Here is a 21,698-nt window from a genome sequence, read left to right as displayed (position 1 = left end):
CAAAAACTATATTGTGTTGTTTTTATTTTGTGGAATCGTGTTATGACAATGTATAATGGAAGGGCATTGGGTTGAGATAAGCCGAATAAAAAAATCAAAGAAAAAACATGGGCTGGTAAAAAAAAAAGACAAAAGTGGAGTGTGTTGTGGTCTATTGAGTGACTAACAATTAATTAAAAATATCATGCTTATTCGGGTTACCGGAGCCCGTCGGGTAGCCCATCACGGGCTCGGGCTTATAAGCCCTTCTTATTTGGGCTTGTAATTTGACGATCAAGCCCTGTATTTTTCGTGTCGGGCTCGAGCCGACCTTCTCGAACCGGCCTGTTTTGACAACTCTTGAACCTCAGATCTTGCATATAACATGTATTGTCCATAACAACTGAGTTAAGCTCACGAGGACAAATTAAATTATTTTAATAATGTTATTTTCTCATGAACTTATACCTTAACTATACGTAGATTAAAATATTTTCTGATAAGTTAATTCAAATATCACACGACTTATATTTTTATTTCAATTTTGCCTCAATTAGAAAAAAAAAGGCTTAATTGCACTTTTAGACCCCTATCTTTTCAAAAGTTGCGGTTATGGACCCCTAACTAATTTAAATACAAAACAACCCCCTATGTTTTGATTCTTTGGCAGTTTTGGACCCCCAAGGCAAAAAATAAAATAAAATTTGACACGTGGCACCTCACTTAGGGTGCCACGTCAGCGTTGACCGAGTCAACATTGGACTGGGGGTCCAAAACTGCCAAAGAATCAAAACATAGGGGGCTATTTTGTATTTAAATTAGTTAGGGGTCCATAACCGCAACTTTTGGAAAAATAGGGGTCCAAAAGTGCAATTAAACCAAAAAATAAATATTAATTAATCATATTTTTGTTTTATATTGTCAAAAAAATATTTTTGTTTTATATTCACAAAATATGAGACGAATGAAAATCGTTGGATTTGTTGCAAAACAAGCCGTTATTGCGGCATTAACATGATCCTCGAACGACAGAATCCTTAAACACGATTCCTGTTCTATTCGTTCCACGATTCCTGTTCTCACTTTACTTCGGTGATTCGCTCTCTCTCTCTCTCTCTCTCTCTCTCTCTCTCTCTCTCTCCCTGTCTCTCTCTCTCTCTCAGGTTCCAATTCAAAAACCCTCTCTTTTTTTTTTTTGGTAGATAACCCTCTCTTTTGATTATTAGCGGTTAATGTCTTTATTCTATGTTTTTGTGCGTACCCTTTTATTTCATATTGTCAAAATTCAGTTAAAGTTTTGTTTTTGTGCTTACCCTTTGCTTTTTACTTGCATTTTTTGTTTAGTTTTCAATTTTTCTACATTGAATGAATGTGTATCTTTTGAGTTCATGCTTAATTATTGTTTAGCTAAGTGAATCACTTACGGGCACGACACTGACACATAGACACTGTAATAATTTAAGAAAATAGAAGTGATTGAATGTAATTATATGTGTAAGCATGGTGTCGTTGTCCGTTAGACACGGGATATGTTTTTGAACTGAATAGTCAGTGTTATATATTAGTTTGTTACTTTATTTTGGTATGTAGAAGAAATAGCAATCACCTCATGAAACTCACACACTTCGAGATTGTAGGTTCGAACCCGGGTGAAGGGGTCCAACCTGGTAATATCGGCATTTTGTAGTTAATCTGGAGCTTACGTACTAGTTTTTTATTTGCTTGTTGTTATTTTACATTTTAATGGTGCATTTTTTGATTTAATGCTTATGCTATTTGAGAACCTAAGTCAAAATGTTAAATCTTTTTTTGTGTTCTTGTGGCTCCATGTTGTGCTTCAAATTCAATTCTTTGACATCATTAGTAATTGGGAAATGTTAACTTGTGCCCTTGGGTATAAGTTAAGAAGACAAATGTAGAAAGTTTTTCTTGAAACTTGCACATTCAATGTCTTAAAAGTTGCAAAAGTTATAGTTTCAATATAGAATTTGTTTTTAATTTCCTTTTTAAGCTCCTTAACTTGTGCCCTAAGGGCACAAGTTAACATGACCCTTAGTAATTTTAGTATGTTATAAGTATAACTTGGTTTTTTTCTTGGTTTTGTGCAGTGGTGACAACTAATGGGTAGGCGAAAAAGTAAACCTCATCGATCAGGTGGGATAATAGTAGAAACAAATGCTAGTGCTGAAACAGAATTAGAAGTTGGAGGAAAAGAAAATAATGATTTTGGTGATATTTATAAACCTTATTTTGTTGAGGTTGACCGGTCTGGTTGGTTGTCCGATGAACACCTTGATATTTCTGAAATTGTTCTTAGGGATTTAAATATAGGAGAAGGCTTTTATGGATTTGAATTGTCTGAGGATTTTTATCAGGATCCCCAATTCTCGTTAAGATTTCGGTTGTGCAATATCGGCAGTGATCTTGGTCGAATCAAACTTGGCCATTGGCCAGTGTTACCTTACACTGATATTCATCTAGAGTTTGTTAAAAGAGCTTCGGTTGACGATACCGAAACATGCACGGTGTTACTATCAGGTATTTTTGATGGACCTGATGAAAGTGTTTCTGGTCTTGTTCATTTGGCGAGTATGAAATTTGTTACATTGAGGGCAGTTCTTGGGATTAAGCTTTCGGACGACATTCCTTCCCTTAGGATGAGGGTTGAGGTACTAAAGAGTGCCTTCGATGCATGCGAGTCACTTATTGAGGGTTCTAGAAAACCATGGAAAAAGAGTATGATGAATGTTATGTCTTGGTTACGACCAGAAATAATGACTTCAGAAGTTAAGTATGGGTTTAGTAGCTATATGGAAATGGAAGTTGATTTGCAGACAGACATGGCAGACGACGGTGGCTATGCAGGGAAATGCTCGAGGTTCGATCCTGCTGGTTTTTATGAAGCCATCAAGCCTTCAAAGTAAGTTAAGCTTTCTCTTTTGTGTTGATCACTAATTTAAGGGTAGAAACAATTGTCATTATGGTCAATCGTCATTGATTAATAACATACTAACTTTGTTCAAGTCTTAACAATAATCAATCTCCAACTCAGTGTTGTCCAATAGCGGCTATAGGGTAGCATAACTTGAAAAAATCCTCATTGTTCCGTGATACGCTATTTAGTACAAAGAGTTGTCAAATAGTGGCAGTGCAATTATCTAGCGTAGCGGAACTTGTACAAAACAGCTGTTTTTCACAATCCACTATTGACAACACTGCTCTAATTTTTCCGTCTAGTTTGTAGCTTATCTTTTGTGTATTTGTGCACAGAACAGAGCCAATGCTTGAAGATGACATACCAGAGTTACTTCCTGAACTGAGGCCATATCAACGGCGTGCAGCTTTGTGGATGGTAAAACGAGAAAAAGCAATGGAAGATCAGGCTGAAATAGAAAGAAATCAGTTTCATTCTCCATTATGTGTGCCAGTGGATTTTCTGGACACAAGGTCTAAAATGTTTTTCAACCCTTTCAGGTACGTTTTTACCAGTTCTTAAAATGTAACTTATATGCATTATTTTTTATCGCACAATTCATATATGGGAGGTCTCACTTTCTCTCTCTCCCCGACAATTATGATTTCATTTCACTTGTACTTATCTGAGTTATAATGGCTTCAGTGGAAATATTTCCTTGTGTCCAGAGACTTCGTCACCTTATGTATTTGGAGGCATTCTTGCTGGTAGGTCTCAAGCTATGTTGCACATTTCTTTTATTTTTCTCAAATAATCATGTGTATTTTATTTACTTTTTAAAAAATTGTGATATTTTGCAGTTAAAATTTAATCTGTTTTGTTAAAAATCATATTTTCACTAGTTCATGTTCCTTGATTTTGTTAACGAATTAACTATTGACTATTTTCAGTCAAGTTTATTGCATGATGAGTAACCCATGGAATCTTGTGACTGCAAGATCAATAGGGGTCTTCTGATAGCGTCATGAACTCTATGCTGTTAAAATCCTATAAATGCCGTTTTATATCCCTTGAAAGATTGGGGTTAAAACAGAGGTCCTAGTCCTAGCTACAACCTAATTACAGATTATACACTTATTAAAAAAGATTCTTTCACTACTTAATACATATATTTCTAAAATAGCACACAGATATTACCACCCATCTTCAAAACTGTTGAGTGTGTGTTTTCTATTCCCAGCAGCATGGATATCTATTAGTTGTCCTTGTACAGACGTGTATGATGTTGAGCCACCACCAAGTTGCTCTTTGATGAAACGCCTATTTACTTTCACGTGCTCTATTCGATCATGTTGAACCTATAAGCTATTCTCATTTGTGAATTATTGTTGTAATAGTGCTTCATAGGTTCCACGCAACCTGGTGCCAGAACACAAAATTCTGCTTTAGCATTAGATTTCTCCACTAGACTTTTTTTTTTTACTTCTCCATGTCACAGTATTCCTCCAAGAAAACTGCAACACCAATGGACATTGCTTAGTGAACATTGGTGCAGGCTTCAAGTACATATTTCCATTTCTTTTGAACAAATTCATCTTCCTGAATTTTCTGAGATACTATAGAATCTATGAGTAAACTACAAATAAGTTTCTCTTGGGATATGCATAAATTGATTGATTAAGCTTAGGCTCAGGTGTATAGGAGTTACTCAATAAACAAAAGGACAACTTCTTGTCTTGTGTGCATTGTCTGTAACTCTAATACATATGCGTTCTGAAACCTATGAGCTCGTAAGTTGAAAGGCTAATGTTCTTCATTGGTATTATTGACAAACTGGGTAATGTTCTTTATTGGTATTATTGACAAACTGGGTGATGTTCGACCTGCATAGTCTCTCATTCATTGTGCTTCAAAGGCAACTCTTATGGAAACTTTTAACTCTCTCATGCTTTCTATATATTTATTTATGCTCGATAGTATGGAATATTGTGTATGTAATGTAACTGTAATGCTTATGTTCTGAAATGTGAGTAGTTTAAGTTTGATGGAAAATGTTAATTATTTCTATTGCTATTGATATATTGATAGACTGTGGGTTTTCCGTTCTCAATGACTAAATGTTTCAATGTAACAGATGAGATGGGATTGGGAAAAACTGTAGAATTGCTTGCTCTCATCTTTGCTCACCGGAGATCAGCAGATGAAAGTGACACACTAATTGATTCAGTGCCCCAAGTCAAGGGCGACGAAAAAGTCGTTTTGAAAAGACTCAGAAGAGAGCGTGTGGAGTGCATATGTGGAGCTGTGAGCGAAAGTCTCAAATATGAAGGACTATGGGTTCAGTGTGACATTTGTGATGCTTGGCAACATGGAGATTGTGTTGGTTATTCAACTAAAGGAAAATCACTGAAATCAAAACAAGGATTGGAAAGCAAGACATCTAAAACCACCATAGCTGTGACAAATGGGGAATATGTATGTCAGATGTGCTCTGAACTAATACAAGCTACTGAATCTCCTATTGCTTCTGGTGCCACTCTCATTGTCTGCCCAGCTCCTATTTTACCCCAGTGGCATGACGAAATTATACGGTATAGTTTTTTCTTAATGAAAACTATGAATGTTGACACCAACCTAGAGCTTGGTGTGTACTCTTTTTTTTATTACGCCTGGCAACGTCCTACTTTCTGACTTTTGTCATATGAAGCAGTTACATGCTTGCATCCATTTGTGTTAATGGTCAACTTGGCCTAAGGATAGAATAATCTCCCATTAGGGCATAAGTAACGCATTAAGAATGTTAAAGGACCACAGATTTGAAATGCTATCTGTCTTCGCTTTATTTTGGAATGCTGAAGCTGCTCCTAAGGTTTTTAAACCCATGATACATATTAACATAATTGATTGTTGTTTGTGTGACGTACGCATTATAATTTATAAAGAAGATCTTTCCCCTGCCATTTATTAAAGCTCAAGTCACATGCTGGGAGTCGCTACTTCTCAAGTCTATGTGTTGTGTTTCATTAGGCTATTGCATGCCATCTTTTGGGAAAACAATAGCTGGTTTCAAGTTTTAGTTTCTTTTAGACATGCATAATTGGATTATTTTCCATGCTTTAATTGCATTTATGAATTGTTTCATTGTGTGTATGTGTAATTCTTTTTTAGTGATTTAATATAAATGAACTTATAACTGTCTCATACTCATTAACTTTTCATTGTCCCTTGTCACTTGTCACTGCAGTCATACACGCCCAGGAGCCTTGAAAACTTGTATTTATGAAGGTGTGCGTGACACATCTTTCTCCAATTCCTCTCTGATGGATATCGGTGATCTTGCCAGTGCGGACATTGTATTAACTACATATGATGTGCTTAAAGATGATTTGTTCCATGATTCTGATAGACATATAGGCGATCGACACCTTTTGAGATTTCAGAAAAGGTATCGTATTTTCCCCTTTTCAGTATGTTAAATATATATATAAGCGGAAGCTTCTTTTGGACTTTAATTATGAACTGAATTTTTACGAACAGTATGTTAATTATAAACTGAATTTGAGTTCTGAAACAATGTAAAACGATCTATTCAATATCAACAAAAAAATGTAAAACAACCTACTCCGACATTATTAAAGAAAAAACGGTTGTGCGACTTTTTTGGTTTTGAAAAATAAAGTTAAATTGACAAAACTACCCTTTCACTTCAAGTGATTTGATATTGTGGAAATTGGTGTGTGTGTGTGTGTGTATAGGAACCATATGTGATATTTGTCGTGGTGTCAATACTCGTAACATTATGTAATAGATTAAGTTAGCTCTCTGTATGTCCTTTATGATCCTAGGTTTTTAGTAGCCTGTTTTTATTCTTTCTTCTAGGTACCCAGTTATCCCAACTCTTCTTACCAGAATATACTGGTGGAGGATTTGTTTGGATGAGGCTCAAATGGTGGAGAGTACTGTTGTTACCGCTGCTACTGAAATGGCTCTAAGACTCCATTGCAAGCATCGTTGGTGCATTACAGGGACCCCGATTCAGCGAAAGTTTGATGACTTATATGGACTTTTAAGGTTCACCAAAACCGGTCCTTTCAATATATACAGATGGTGGAGTGAAGTTATTCGAGATCCTTATGAGGTATTTTATCTTAATTTAATGTTTGACTTCATCGTGCTGATTGACGTTCCTCATTACTCAGTTTTTCTTTTATAAATTGTTGAGAGTCCTACATCAAATGGGATATGACCTAATAATGTGTTTATCTAAGATACGTTTGACCACCTTCTATTGAGCCGCTCGGGTCACAGTCTAGTGTGCAGCTCTGGGCTTCAGAGGAGTGTGTTGCAAGTCCCATATTGAATGAAATATGACCTGAAAATGTGTTTTTAAAGTGTGATGCATCTCTCATCTTACAGACTGGTTATTTTGGGTTGAGTTAGGCTCAACAAAAAATACAAGACAAATAAATAAATAAACATTGAATAGTGTACTATTAGTTGATTATATTCTTATAGTCAGCCATTAGTTCAGTTATATTTTCTTATAGTCAGCCAATAGGGAAAAACAATATAATAGTCTTAGCAGCTAGAATTAATATGGAAATCTAGGTCCTTATTTTATTTTCATAAGACCTGCTAAAAGTTGTGTCTAGAGAATACAGTAGCCTTTCAAATATTGTATTAGTTTAGATATCTCTGATTTGTTGTGTCATTGTTCTGAATCACTTCTTTCGACCGAGTTCATTTTTTACTTTGTACATTTCTATTCTTATCCATTATTCCATAATTTTGCAGAAAGGAGATATGGGAGCTACGGAATTTACACACAGAGTTTTCAAACAAATCATGTGGCGTTCTTCTAAACAACATGTTGCAGATGAACTGGAATTGCCCTCCCAAGAGGAGTGCCTCTCTTGGCTTACACTATCACCAGTAGAAGAACACTTTTACAAGAGGCAACATGAAGCTTGTGTTAGAGACTCCCATGAAGTTATTGAAAGTTTGAGAAATGATATTCTTAATAGAAAAGTCCCAGGTTTCTATCAGTGTTGCGTAATTTCATTTTAAAAGTTATTTGAAATCGATGCATTCGGATACTGATTGAACTTTTCGTATGGATTCCAGATTCTGTCTCTTCGAGTGGTTCCTCCGATCCATTAATCACTCAAGCGGAGGCAGGGAAGCTATTGAATGCTTTGCTAAAGCTTCGTCAGGCTTGTTGTCACCCCCAGGTTGGAAGTTCTGGATTGCGTTCCCTGCAGCAGTCACCTATGACAATGGAGGAAGTACTAACGGTGTGTTATTTGTAACAGTTTTCATATTCGATAAGCCTTTATTAACAATATACATACATTTTCAGTTGACATGGAACTTAATCTATAGGTCCTTATAAGCAAGACCAAGATAGAAGGTGAGGAGGCTCTCAGGAGGTTAGTTATTGCTCTGAATGCGCTTGCAGCAATAGTAACAATACAAAACGATTTTTCTCAAGCTGCTTCGCTGTACAATGAATCTCTTACTTTAGTTGAAGAGCATTCTGAAGATTTTCGTCTGGATCCGTTGTTAAATATCCACATTCATCACAATCTTGCCGAAATATTCCCTCTGGCTGAAAATTTTGCTTTGAACTTGCCATCCAAAGGAAAACAATTCTCTGGGACTTCCGCAGTTAATACAACCAAAAAGCATTATATTGTAAAGGTTGATAATGATCAAGTGAAGAGGCATAAAATCAGTAACTGCGGTGACACAAGTTTAACTGGGGCTGCTTCAGATCCATCAAATGTTGCATCTAGTAGTAGTTCAGAAAATGGATTAAATGATAGGGAATCTGATGATTTGTCGGCCAGTTCTGTCAAATATCTGAAAGCACAATGTGAAGATTCAAAACATAAATACTTATCTGTGTTCAGTTCAAAGCTAGTTGCAGCTCAGCAGGAGTTTCAAAGCTCTTACATGCAGGTAGATATCCCTAATGACTCTCAAGATTTTTTTTTTTTTATTTGGTTGTATTGAATTTTTTATTTTTTTATTCTAGCTTAGTATCCTGAAATATAAGTTGACCTTTTCTTATCGACTGCCAAAAACTTTAAGAAGTGATGGAATGATTTTTTTAGTCTAGTCTGTATGTAATATCTTAACTACCACAAATTGAGTATAACCAATTTATTTCCCACTTCATTTGTTCCTAATTCACAGTTTGTGAATTATTAATTTAAGCCTCGGAATGGGTTATTTCTCCTGTGTATGCTTTTTGTTTATATCGTAAGAAAAGGAACGGACTACAAGATATTTCGATTATATTTGTCAAAAGAAGAAGATATCCACTAGTCATGCTTCATTTTTATACTAGTTAATTGATTTTATCTATTATATAAAGGGGATACATGAGTTTGAGGTGGCTTTTTAACTTTCAATTATACCCTTAAACAAATTTGCCAAAAAGAATGTTATATTGTTGGTGTCATTGAAAAACATAAGTGTATATTATATTTACTTTATTGTTGGTGTCATTAAAAAATATAAGCATGATTTGTTACAATTTGAAAGTCAAAAACATCTATACATATAATTTTGACCAAAATCAAAATGGTATTAATCAAAATCAAAATTTCATCAAAACGTAATTTCTCAACAAACAAAAATAAAATCACAAAAAGCGCCGTTCATAATTTATACATGTTAGCGTAGTAAAAAAGAGCGGACAGATGGGCACGGGAGTGCCCGTCTGAACGCTAGTGTTGACATACTTTATTCTTATGAAAATTTGAAGATGTGAATCTATTCTATTTCTTTTTACTCTTATTTTGACTATATTTCTTTTTTAATAAACTTTGTTATCTGGTGGGATAGTTCTTGGTTTGTATTAGCAGTAGTTCCACCATCCACTTACTATTTTATGTAATTGGCATCTGGACTTTTTCAAGGTTTGTAATGCTTATCACGACACCAGTACAAATCAAAATACATTATGGTGGTTAGAAGCACTTCACCACGCTGAGAAAGATAAGGATTTCTCAACTGAGTTGATTAGAAAGATTGAAGAATCCATCTCAGGAAATTCAAACAATTCAAAATCGTCAAGATTAGCTGCTCGGTTAGTGATGCTTTGACTGTGTAAATTTACTACTCATGCATTGTTACTAATGTGTGATACTTCTAATCCAGTTTTCGGAGCATAAGCTCTCTGACGTATGAAATTCAAACCGGATTGGATCAGTTAGTAGCCTCAAGGAAAGTGGTATTAGATCGTCTGTTAGAAATTGACCAGACCATGGAAAACCCAAAAGATGAAGATATTGAGCGCGTTGGTAAATGTCGAAATTGTCAACCTAATTGTGATGGCCCCCCATGCGTTCTGTGTGAACTAGATGAATTGTTTCAGGTTTGGAAATTGGAATTTGAACTTATATGTCAATTCGATTCACTCTACTTCTAACAAATGTAATATGGTTATTGGTTTAATTTTATCTTCAGCACTACGAAGCTAGACTCTTTGTTCTCAAGAACGAACGTGGAGATATAATTTCATCTGCTGAGGAGGCAGTAGATTTTCAAAAGAAAAGTTTTGCTCGGAATCATTTCCTCTCAAACCTATCACAATCTAATCAAAGTTCATCAGTATCTGATATTGATAATGAAGAGTCCAGAAAAAGGAATGTTGGGCAGAAAGTTGTGGTTAGTTATTGATTTGATTTAATTGACTTTTGTATTGAGTCATAATCAGACACATATGGATTATACCACCTCTCTCTCTCTCTCTCTCTCCCTCTCTCTCTCTCTCTCTCTCCCTCCCTCCCTCCCCCTTTATCTCTGTCATTTACAATCATAATGTTTCTCTTTTGTTCATTGTTGATTGTAACCGAGTCCAGAATTGTCACATAAGAATGAAATAAAAATAAGAACTTCAACACGTGCTGCATTATCCTGAAAAATTCTCAAGATTTTGTGAAATTCACCCAGTCCCTTGGCAATGTATATGTATATTACTTTATAGTCACGTCTCACGAAAGCTGCACTTTATGAGAAATTATATTTGAATTTGACCATAAATGTTGATAGCTTCATTTCATTAAAGAAAATCAGGTCAGTGCTGAAATATGCAATAATTGCTTACTAATGTTCCATATTGATTATGGTGATCTATTTAGACTTCAAGATCGGCATCTATCCTGGAGGTTCTTCTTGGAGTTATAAAGAACTATTGCAAGACTCGGTTTGGAAAGGACAGTGCCTCAGCAGCGACCAAACATTTACATATTCTTGAGGTATTGCCTGGTGAAATATTATCTATGCTTATCTAGAGTTGAATCGGTAGATATGATTCATATAGGAGGTATTAATTTAGAGAAAGTATTAATTTCAGTACTACCCTCCCATCCTTAAAAATAAATAAATAAAAGAGATATTCGAAGATAGGATGATTGTGCTGCCAAAGATCTTTTTAAAATTTGTGATCATCCATACTAACAACACATATTAACTGGATTCTGATTATTTGTTCATGACTTTGTAAGGGAATGCGAAAGGAGTTTGTCTATGCAAGATCTTTGGCATCAGCTCAAGCTCAATATCTGCGTGCTCATGATGAAATCAAGATGGCGGTTTCTCGTTTACACCTAAGGGAAAATGAAGATGATAAATCTCTTGATGCTTTAGGTGAAAATGAATTATATGCGGCTAGCTCAAACTTTTCCCAGGAGAAGTTTATGTCGTTGGCCTTGTTGTCACAGATAAAAGGAAAGCTACGCTACCTAAAGGTATGGAAAAATAAGCCTTAGAAATTTGTATGTATTTAATTTATTTTCTCTGTGTGTATTTGCTAAATTTCTAGGTAATCAACGTCAAACCCTTCAGCAATTAATGGTGACTATAAAGTATACTCAAATTGCTGAGATTTTAGGAGCTGTAAAACCATTTGAGAGTTGGCTCTTGATAACAATCATGAACCATTATGCAGGAGCATGACAATTCTGAATGGTAAACTAAAAATTGTTTAAAAACTAATGTACAAATGAAACAAGTGAATCAGTAAGTTAAATGTTATCTTTTCTGCTTATAGATATAGTGATTCTTAAATTGATATTAGAATTTTTTTATATTGTAATGAGCTTCTCAAGATTCCATTGCATGCCAATACTATTATTCTGTCAACATCTATCCTCTCAATAGTATGAGGTTTCCATCAATTGATGATTGGCACGGTTCTGTTTTTAACATGACTTATAAGAGTTGGTGAAACAAAAATTTGATGTTTGCTTATCTAGGGGTGGCTATGCAAAATTGGATGAAAATAACTTTACTGTCTCAAACTTGAGACTTTCAAAGACTACATTGAGAATAATTTCTGCTTCTGGGCATGTTGGATATGAGCAATAGGAAAAATAATTTATTTGAACATTAATATGAATGTCTGAAATTAATTCTTATTTGTCATTGGGCATTAATGTGAATGTGGCTGTCATTTACTGATCCAACTATGATATTGATACTGTACCAAAAAAAAAAAAAAAAGATATATGATATTTTCTTTTCTGCTTCGGTCATTAAACATAAACTGAACTACTTTTCAGGGTTTGGTTCAATCTAAGCAAAAACTGCCATCGGAAAGTCCAGATAACTCTTCATGCACTCAAGATACAAATTCCATGTCAAACTCTACGGAAGAGAAGGGTGAACTCATACCTAAAACTTATGAGGAATCATGCCCAATTTGTCAAGAAAAGCTAGGCCATAAGAGAATGGTGTTTCAATGTGGGCATGTTACTTGCTGTAAATGTAAGTACTATATGACAAAACTTCATATTATCTTTCTTTAATTGTATTAGAGATGTGATAAAGTCATTCATAAATTTTTAACAGCATAAGCTTTATAGTGATTTAATAGTCTCAATAATCAAATAATCAAGACTATGTTCCTTGTTGTCTCCATTCTTCTAAAAAGAGCTAAATTTTAGCACATGGTAAATCTAGGCATGTGCTTTGTCCACATTTTAAGCTCAAAGTAAAGAGTTTTTGTGTGTAGGGGAATGTTAGAGGTGTAATGTACCATAGAAAAGTGTTTGCGTAACAACTTAAGCTTTGGAGAGAATTTTTTCTTCACAATTTGTTCAAAAACCAGAGTAGTGCTTCAGTCAGTGTTAATATGGGAAGTCTTTTATATTTTACGTGTTTCTCCTGTACATGTAAAAGACCCTGGTATATTTGACTTAGCATTGTTGATCTTATGTTTTCACCACGCCCATGTAAAACACAAATTCATATCATAGAAGCATGTTATGTATAGCAAATACATGCATAATGGTATTTGTCCATTTTTGCTCAATAGATATACGGTTAAGCATTTATTGACTTTTATAAATACTATATCAAACATAACTATGCATCTATTTCTCTCAGGTTTAGTTGCTATGACTGAGAAAAGACTTAAACATAGCAAGACTCATACTTGGGTGATGTGCCCTACATGTCGACAGCATACTGATTATAGAAACATTGCCTATGCTGTTGATGCACAAAAGGAATCTCCCAATTCGTCAATGCTACATACAATTGACAATTGTGAAAAACACGAAGCATCCATTACTGTTGAAGGCTCATATGGAACCAAGGTGTTTTATCGCATTATACTGCTTTAAGCGTATTGATAACCTCTGGATGAATAATTAGCTTATTTCACTTTTGTTTACACATGCCACCATCCCTGGGATCTGGTTGTGATGTCTATGTCCAAACTGGCATGACTTTGTACTACTTTCTACAGGAATCTCCCAATTCGTCAATGCTGCATACAACTGACAACTGTGAAAAACACGAAGCATCCATTACTGTTGAAGGCTCATATGGAACCAAGGTGTTTTATCGCATTATATTGCTTTAAGCGTATTGATAACCTCTGGATGAATAATTAGCTTATTTCACTTTTGTTTACACATGCCACCACCCCTGGGATCTGGTTGTGATGTCTATGTCCGAACTGGCATGACTTTGTACTACTTTCTACTTGAGATTATACTTAAAATGAATGACATGGAACTGCATGGGGTCGGGAAACTATATCAATATTTGTATTTCTTTTGTGTTTAAAATAGTTTTGAGCTACTTGCCTTAAAAAATAGTTTGAAGCATGAACTGAGTTGCCCTAGAACCAGTGTCCTAACAGATTTATGATAATCCTGACACCATCTTAGAATTTGGATTGGTCGTAATTCAACCTCAAAAAGCGACCTGTAAAGTGAGGGATACCTATCACTTACAATCACTATTCTCAGGCCATACCACTATCCAATGTGGAACTCTCAAGACACTCCCTCGAAACCCATGAATGTAGCTAGGATAGACTCTTATACTATTCTAGAATTTGGATTCGGGTTAACTCACCCTTACAAAATTGGCTTGTTAGGGGTGGTATGCCCACCACTTATAACTACTATTCAGGTCATATGAGTATCCAATGTGAGACTTAACACCTGCTCATGCCTAGGGTTGGAGATTAGAGTGTGACCATGTTACTTTGTAATAGGTGGCATAACTAATTTAGGGTTAAGTTGGATATCAGCTTAGAATTTGGGTTTAAGGCCTAACTCAACCGCACAAAACTGGCTTGACTTTAGGCAGCCGTGAAATGTTCTTTCATAATTTTCTAATTAAGAAAAATAAGCAGTTCATGCTATAAAAAGCAAATTAACGCATCAGAAGGGAGCGCTAATATTTTAATAAGATATGAATATCATTGTGCATTTATTAGGCATGTCTCTTTTAATTTCAAATCTCTGCTGATGCAGATTGTAAGTAGTTAAGTATCTTAAATGTTTGTAAATTTGGTTGGTATATTGGACTGTACTCTTTTATGGAGGGTTTTGATCAGTGTAATGAATATGATATGATTCCAACTTCTTGTTTTGATGTGGCTATTACAAAATTTTCATGAGCAAAGTTTTTTATTTATTTATTAATGTATGGTCAAGGGTTTAGGGAGACAGTCTGTTTTCCTAGTGATAAAAATCAAATTTGAAAAGAATGTACAAAAGACAACTTGGTTATTATTTTTAGAATATTTTTAAAATTAAAATATATATTATAATATGTATATTATTGTTAATAATATATTCTAATTCTATCTCACTTTTCAATTTGTAATTTTCATCTTTGTGCTAATAAGTCAGCATTTATTATTTGCAGATTGAAGCAGTCACAAGAAGAATCTTGTGGATAAAGGCTACAAATCATAACTCAAAAGTTCTTGTATTTTCAAGTTGGAATGATGTACTTGATGTATTGGAACATGCCTTTGCCACCAACAACATCACTTTCGTCCGGATGAAGGGAGGCAGGTACATAATAATCTATGGTACATAAAAAAAGAGACGGAATAGGAAGACAAAAGTTATGATGGAAACCCTATTTAACTATTTTGGTTCATAATATTCATTTTCTTTCTTGACGTGTCTTTTACATTTCAACTTCCTCACATTGGTCCCTTATATACTCGCCTCTGTTAGATCCTCTATGGCTCTGACTTTTCGAGAAACACCTAATTATAAATCAAGACAATAGGGCATAATTTTTCATCGGTATTATATTCTTAAGAGGCTATGTAGGCCTTTGAAGCAGTTAATATGGATGATTGATTATTTCATTTACTTATGTCTTTTTTAGACAATCATCTAATTTATTTATCTTCGTTAGACAATCACCTACTTTCAAATTTCAACTTCGTTATACTCAATGTTGTTTTTGTTATGAATTTGTGAGTTCAGGAAAGCACACACTGCCATAAGTCAATTTAGAGGAATACAGAATGGCACAAAAGGATGTGAGGGGGAAGAGCCAATATCTATTCAGGTGTTATTGCTTTTAATCCAACATGGAGCCAATGGCCTCAATCTTTTGGAAGCACAGCATGTGGTTCTTGTAGAGCCATTACTCAATCCAGCTGCTGAAGCACAAGCAATCAGCCGTGTACATCGGATTGGCCAAAAACAGAAGACCCTCATTCACCGTTTTTTAGTAAGTATCTCTCTCTCTTGCCACTTGAATTCAATCATCCTTGTTGTCTTTGAACTGCTCTTCAGTTGAATTAACCGTAGATCATTTTCTAGTATTCATGTCCTAGTTCTTTTGCTTTAAATGTTTGGATTTTAGATGCGTCATTGTTTGTTCCTCAATTCAATTTAAAACATGTGCTGCATAGCTTATTTAAGAGTTTATTCAATAAGCATTTGTCATTCATGTGCTCATCAATAAACTGTTTCTACAATTGATGAGCGAATGTCAGAAGATTCTGTTAAAGCTTTGTATAAAATATCTCTATAACCTATTATGTGGATCTTAGGAAAATAAAGTTAAAATAGTTTATGGACATATCCAAAGCTATTTTGTAAGTGCATTTTTGAACCCTTGTACAAGTGTTTGCATCACGAGATGAGTTTATTTACAAGATAAATTTGTTTAAACTCTTTGCAACGCCTCCTAAATGCTTTTGTAAATGTTTTGGAAATATTAATTTTTATTTGAATGAATGAGTAAAAAGAACATGAATTAATGTTCTTGCCTATCTATGCACTTGGCGTTTTGTTTCAGAAGAAATGTTCTTATATCTTTGTTCTTGCATCTGTTAGGTAAAAGACACAGTTGAAGAGAGCATATATAAATTGAACAGAAGCAGAAGCAATCATTTATTCATTAGTGGCAACACAAAAAATCAAGATCAACCTGTTTTGACCCTAAAGGATGTGGAATCCTTGTTGGCAAGAGCACCAATAACTGCGCCGGAAATCGATGAAAATCCTAATAATACAAATACAAACCTGAGAGACCTGCCACCATCACTTGCAGCGGCAATAGCGGCCGAGAGAAGATATAATGAGCATAGAACATGATTCTCTTTTTGTCTTCGTTTCAAAGACTCCAACAATTTTAAGAGGCAAGAAGAGTTGCGTTGATTCTTCAGACCGTTTTATCTACTAGTAACTAGATTTCTTTTTTAAAATATCAGAATTTCATTTATTTTTGTACATATAATTATGGATACTACTTATTTTCAATTTTGTGCTAAGATCTATAAATAAATTATGTTAATTCTTTAAGTTTTATTACTTTCCATCTCTAGTGGTATGAGAAATCTTCCAATTCATACTGAAATGAGTGTAACATGGTCTTGAGCAATGTTTTTTAGATCGGAAAGTTCATTTTATGTGAAAGACATTAACTTGACGATTTATTAGAAAATAAATCAGAAATTTATTCTTTTAAGTATTACTCTCAAATTTAGTCTCTAAAATCTGTAAAAAAATATTTTTGAAATGAAATTTGAAATGTTATTCCTTAACTTTTTAATATTAGATAGATATTAAAGTGACAGATTTCATATATTTTAAGGATTATTTATTATTCTTATATTCTTTAAAGAGTGTGTGTATCAGCATATTAATTTGTCGCCTCCTCTATCGTTTCATGTTACTATCGGTGCTATGCTTCAGCTAAGGAGGTCATTACGATGTGGCCATGAATGTTTGGTTGTTATTGATGAGGTGACTTGGAAAGAGTTGCATCATTCCGCCAAATTTGTTTATCCATTGGAGTGCCCGAGTGGGGGGCATAACAAATAAGAAAATCCAAAAAGGGACGTGGATGGTGTAGCATGCGGCAATTTGAATTATTTGGAAAGCTAGAAATGATCGTATTTTTAATAACATATCAAAAAGGGTGGAGGAGTATAAGGTCTTATTGTGGCGATGGTTTTTGGGGTGAATGATAATTCCGGCTTGTATGTATTAAAGAATGGATGTGGAACCCAAGTGATTGCCTATTGCGGTAGTGAGGTGTGTTTTTTGGAGGTGCTTTGGAGTCGAGTGCTTTATCACCGTCAAACGTTGTCTGTAACAAGATGACATAAAGTTGGTTGATGGGTACTCCACGAATCATGATGAGGAACATGAGTGACCTAGATGAAATTTTCCCTTCCTACATAACAAGAGAAATGTCAACGGGTCCAATATTAAACTAGACAAGGGTGACTTACTATGTCTTGTGTTCAATATAGACATGAGGGAAAAAGAGTTATTATACACATGATCATTATCACATAAAGGTTTCGTCAGATTATTTGATATTCTTGTCACTTGGGTAGCAATGATGTGTTGCTAGATACATCTCATTGTTTATAACGCGAATTAGTTAGATAATGCTAATGGGTTAACGGGCTTATTGAAGCCCAATAGTGATTACTTGGTTTGCAGAGCACACAAGTAGTTCTATAAATAGAACTCTTGTGTTGAAGTTAGAGTTACAAGTTTTTGGAGAAACCCTAAAGTTGAAACCCTAATTCTCACTCAACCTCTGATCGCTTGGCTAGCATTGGGAACTAGAGGAGAACCGTTCGTGTGGACGAGTAAAGGCTTTTCTACGTTGCTCAGCTATGATCGAAACTATTTTCTTCGCTTCAAGAGGTAAACACATGAACCCTTAAAGCGTTTAAGTTTGGTTTTGATTTGTGATTAATGATTTAATCAAGATTCGTTTCAACGGGATTTGTTCTGCCAAGAGTATTAAATTTTGAAAAACCCTCTTTAAATCCCTTCAATGTGGTATCATCATGATGCTAGATTTAAATTTAATTGTTGGAAGTTTGCGAAAAAGATTGGCATTGAAGTGTCTTATACTTAGTGTAAAGATTTGCAGCGTCGTCTGAAAACTCAAAAGAATGGATATAACACATGTTGCATTCTACCTAATGAGTTGTGCAAATTTTCCCATTAAATTCCTTCATATAAAATGAGTAAGAATGTAAAGGAATGAATTTCAAGAGATTGCTTTGAATTGAATCTTACTGCCCTGCCAACTGACAAGTTTCAATTGACAGAGGAGCATGATCAAGTATAAAACAACATCTTAGAGGTGCATTCCCTTATGTCCCACTCATTTTATACGAAGGAATCTGATGAAAAAATTTGTACAACCATTAGGTAGAATACAACATATGTTTTATCCATTCTTTTGACTTTTCAAATAGGCTTGCAAATCTTCACATTCAGTATAAGACACTTCAATACCAACATCTTCAGCAAACTAACAAGAATTAAAACTTAAATTCCAACAAAATAAAAACACTACATAATAATGATGCTACCTAAACATAATTTTCTGGCATAATCAAACTGTTGAGAATATCTTCAGGCGATCTCAATGTAGCTTCCATCTCAATCCTCGTAATGACCATGCGTTCCTGATAATATTTGGAGAACATGCTCCTCACGTAGTCATCGTTTGTCAGCATTATCTTTTCGGTCTGCAAATAACAGGGACGTGCATACTGAAGGTCCTCCACCCTCCTTGTCTCTTCGGGGTTGAGTCCTTAATTGATTTTGTTTGATCCTTCAGATCCTTTAGCGTGACATCGACCCGGACCTTGAACAAATGAGGGTTTCCACCATTTAAACGTACTTGAGCTTTGAACAAATTATCCATTGTTTATGATCTACACCATAAGAAATTAAACAATCAATGAAAAACTCATTCAAACATTTCATCTAACACTTGGAGTGCAAAATATACATAAACCCTAAAAGTCATAACTACAACATAAACATGCAAACATCTAAACAATTAAGCAATATAAGTCATTGACATGTAAACATTGTATCATTTCTTGCCAAAAATATCAAAATTCAAACAAACCCTAAAACTACAAAAATTCTAATTTAAGAGAAAAAATCTAACATATTATAAACATAAAAGTTAATGATGTTTGATTATGAAAACTTACTTGCTATTGGAGTGTTGTTGGATTTGAAATTGAAGAAATTAGGAATTTGGTTGATTTGAGAGAGTTTTTGGATATTTGAGATGAGAAATGAGGAAATGATCTTTAGTGATCTTTAAAAGGACACACAACATGAGTTAACTCACGCTGGTTTATCACATGCGTGAGTTAACTCACACAACGTGAGTTAAGTCACATTGATTTAACACATGTGTGACTTAACTCATGTGGGGGGCACTTTTGAAAGTTTGGTTGGGAGTGAGCAAAACTTGTTGGGAGAAGATCATTTTTTGGTTCTTGGCTGTTTTAGTTGGGCTGTGTTTTCGACTGTTTCAATTGTTGGGTTGTATATATATAAAGTAATATTTTTTACGTCACATTTCACTTCCATGTTTATTTTCAATAATTTTTATTTTTTCCTATATTTTAAAATTAATATTTTATTATTATTATTATTTTTTTAACACAAAGAGGAGCAGCAAAGTGCTACTACCTCAAAACGATATATAGATAGAGAAGAGAAATACAAAGAAAAGGAGGGGGACTAAGCCAAAACCTCCTAAACATGGGAAACCCTAAAGTTGGGCATCCCTTGTTTATCAAGCAAAAAAAGACTAATAAGAAACTCAGGCAAGCAAAGCCAAATGGTGATCCCATGAAGGTCCAGCCCTATAGAAGCTAGTTTGTCTGCGCATCTATTACCCTCCCTGTAAACGTGAGTGACCAGAAAATTCATCTGATAAAGAAGGTGTTTGCAGTTTCTCCATCTGTTTCTAAAGCCACAAGGAATCATTGAATCCTTATTAAAAGCCATGACCACTAACGAAGAGTCTGTTTCAATCCATACATTCCTCCAACCTCGACTGAAAGCAATCTCAGTGGCTCTCATGATGGCAGATAACTCTGAATGGTAAGCACTTCCTCCACCTAGGTTTTCTGCAAAGCAAGAAAGAATATTGGCATTAGAGTCCCTGAAAATTCCACCACAAGAAGACGTGGTTGTGTTGGCTGCACCGTCAGTGTTGCATTTGATCCATCCTGAGTAGGGTGGGGACCAAATAACCTCCTTAATGCTAACAGGCTTAGGAGAGTGGATAATGACATTAAACTTCTTCAATGTAATCAAGTCCCTAACGGAAGAGTTTGAGGATTTGGAGGTGTTGTTTCCTGACATATTGACAGCTGAGATAATGTTGTTAATTGCTAACTTCCAGTTAGGTTTTGCATTATAAAATCTACATTGATTCCTTGAGTACCAAATTGTACTGAAGATATTAACAATAGTGGCTTGAATCACTATTTTACACTGTGGAGACCACTGACGATCACAAATAGTCCAGATATCCTCAATAGACTGGAAATGAAGAGATGTGTCAAGAATAGAAGCAAACCAACACCATATCATGAAAGAAAACTTACATTCAAAGAAAAGATGAAAATAGGATTCCCCATTTGATAAGCAAAGTGAACACATGGAAGAGATGTTGCATCCTCTTTGCTGCAATTTTTCATCGGTTGGTACTTTGTCATGGATAACTCTCCAGGTTAGAAGGGACTTTGAAGGCGGTATATCTTTACTCCATATGTTCTTAGCCCAATGGAAAATGACTGAAGGTTGTTTTATGAATGCATACGAGTCTGCTAAACTCAAATCACCATGAGAGTTGTGTTTCCAAACTAGTCTGTCTTCTGTGGCTTCAATAGGGATGATGACTTGCAAGATAATAGGCAGAAGATTAGGGTGATGAGTAGCAATATCATGGGGAATACACCACTGACCATTACTTATATAATCTTTCACCAGAAGAGGGAAAGGTTGAATATCATTATTAGACAGCTGCAGCCTTTCTTGAATGGGGTCTCCACACCATGCATCTTTCCAGAAATTGATGTTACCTCCATCACCAACAAGCCAGTAAGAATTCTCAATGACTTTTGAAAATTCTGATTTTATGCCAGACCAGAGGGAAGAAAAGATGTGGTACTTGATAATGTTGTTACCTCTAATAGCCCTGCGCTTCAATATTTTTGCCCAATCTTCTG

The 21,698-nt window shown here is 34.9% G+C and overlaps 1 protein-coding gene across 4 annotated transcripts; it reads left to right on the top strand.

The window, feature by feature from the left end:
- The first annotated feature begins 941 nt into the window (after window positions 1-941).
- Window positions 942-17,077, top strand: LOC11410582 (E3 ubiquitin-protein ligase SHPRH). Of its 4 annotated transcripts, none has more exons than XM_024783812.2 (21): window positions 942-1,071; window positions 2,088-2,899; window positions 3,250-3,453; window positions 3,599-3,660; window positions 5,028-5,484; window positions 6,138-6,338; window positions 6,773-7,031; window positions 7,688-7,928; window positions 8,018-8,187; window positions 8,276-8,854; window positions 9,820-9,989; window positions 10,061-10,277; window positions 10,370-10,570; window positions 11,044-11,160; window positions 11,410-11,652; window positions 12,466-12,670; window positions 13,292-13,503; window positions 13,656-13,745; window positions 15,074-15,225; window positions 15,652-15,901; window positions 16,513-17,077. In XM_024783812.2, exons 2-21 carry the CDS (start codon window positions 2,100-2,102, stop codon window positions 16,771-16,773), a joined length of 5,091 nt encoding a protein of 1,696 aa, XP_024639580.1. In that variant the 5' UTR covers window positions 942-1,071; window positions 2,088-2,099; the 3' UTR covers window positions 16,774-17,077. The 4 variants fall into 4 exon arrangements, with proteins under 4 accessions (XP_024639580.1, XP_024639579.1, XP_024639581.1 ...); XM_024783811.2 differs by having other exon boundaries at window positions 951-1,142; XM_024783813.2 differs by lacking the exons at window positions 942-1,071; window positions 13,656-13,745 and having other exon boundaries at window positions 2,100-2,899.
- Window positions 17,078-21,698: the final 4,621 nt, after the last annotated feature.

This window comes from Medicago truncatula, chromosome 5 (assembly GCF_003473485.1).
Source record: "Medicago truncatula cultivar Jemalong A17 chromosome 5, MtrunA17r5.0-ANR, whole genome shotgun sequence".
In the NCBI taxonomy this organism is placed as follows: domain Eukaryota; kingdom Viridiplantae; phylum Streptophyta; class Magnoliopsida; order Fabales; family Fabaceae; genus Medicago; species Medicago truncatula.
The sequence above is the reverse complement of the archived record's forward strand: the minus strand, read 5'-3'. Positions and strand labels throughout refer to the sequence as shown.

What these genes read in the sequence shown, in the direction of transcription:
- LOC11410582 (XM_024783812.2), top strand. Translation starts at nt 2,100, where the DNA reads ATGGGTAGGCGAAAAAGTAAACCTCATCGATCAGGTGGGATAATAGTA. An exon ending in AAGGCTCATATGGAACCAAG is followed by an intron (nt 13,746 to 15,073) that starts GTGTTTTATCGC and finishes TATTATTTGCAG; the next exon opens with ATTGAAGCAGTCACAAGAAG. An exon ending in GTCCGGATGAAGGGAGGCAG is followed by an intron (nt 15,226 to 15,651) that starts GTACATAATAAT and finishes TTGTGAGTTCAG; the next exon opens with GAAAGCACACACTGCCATAA.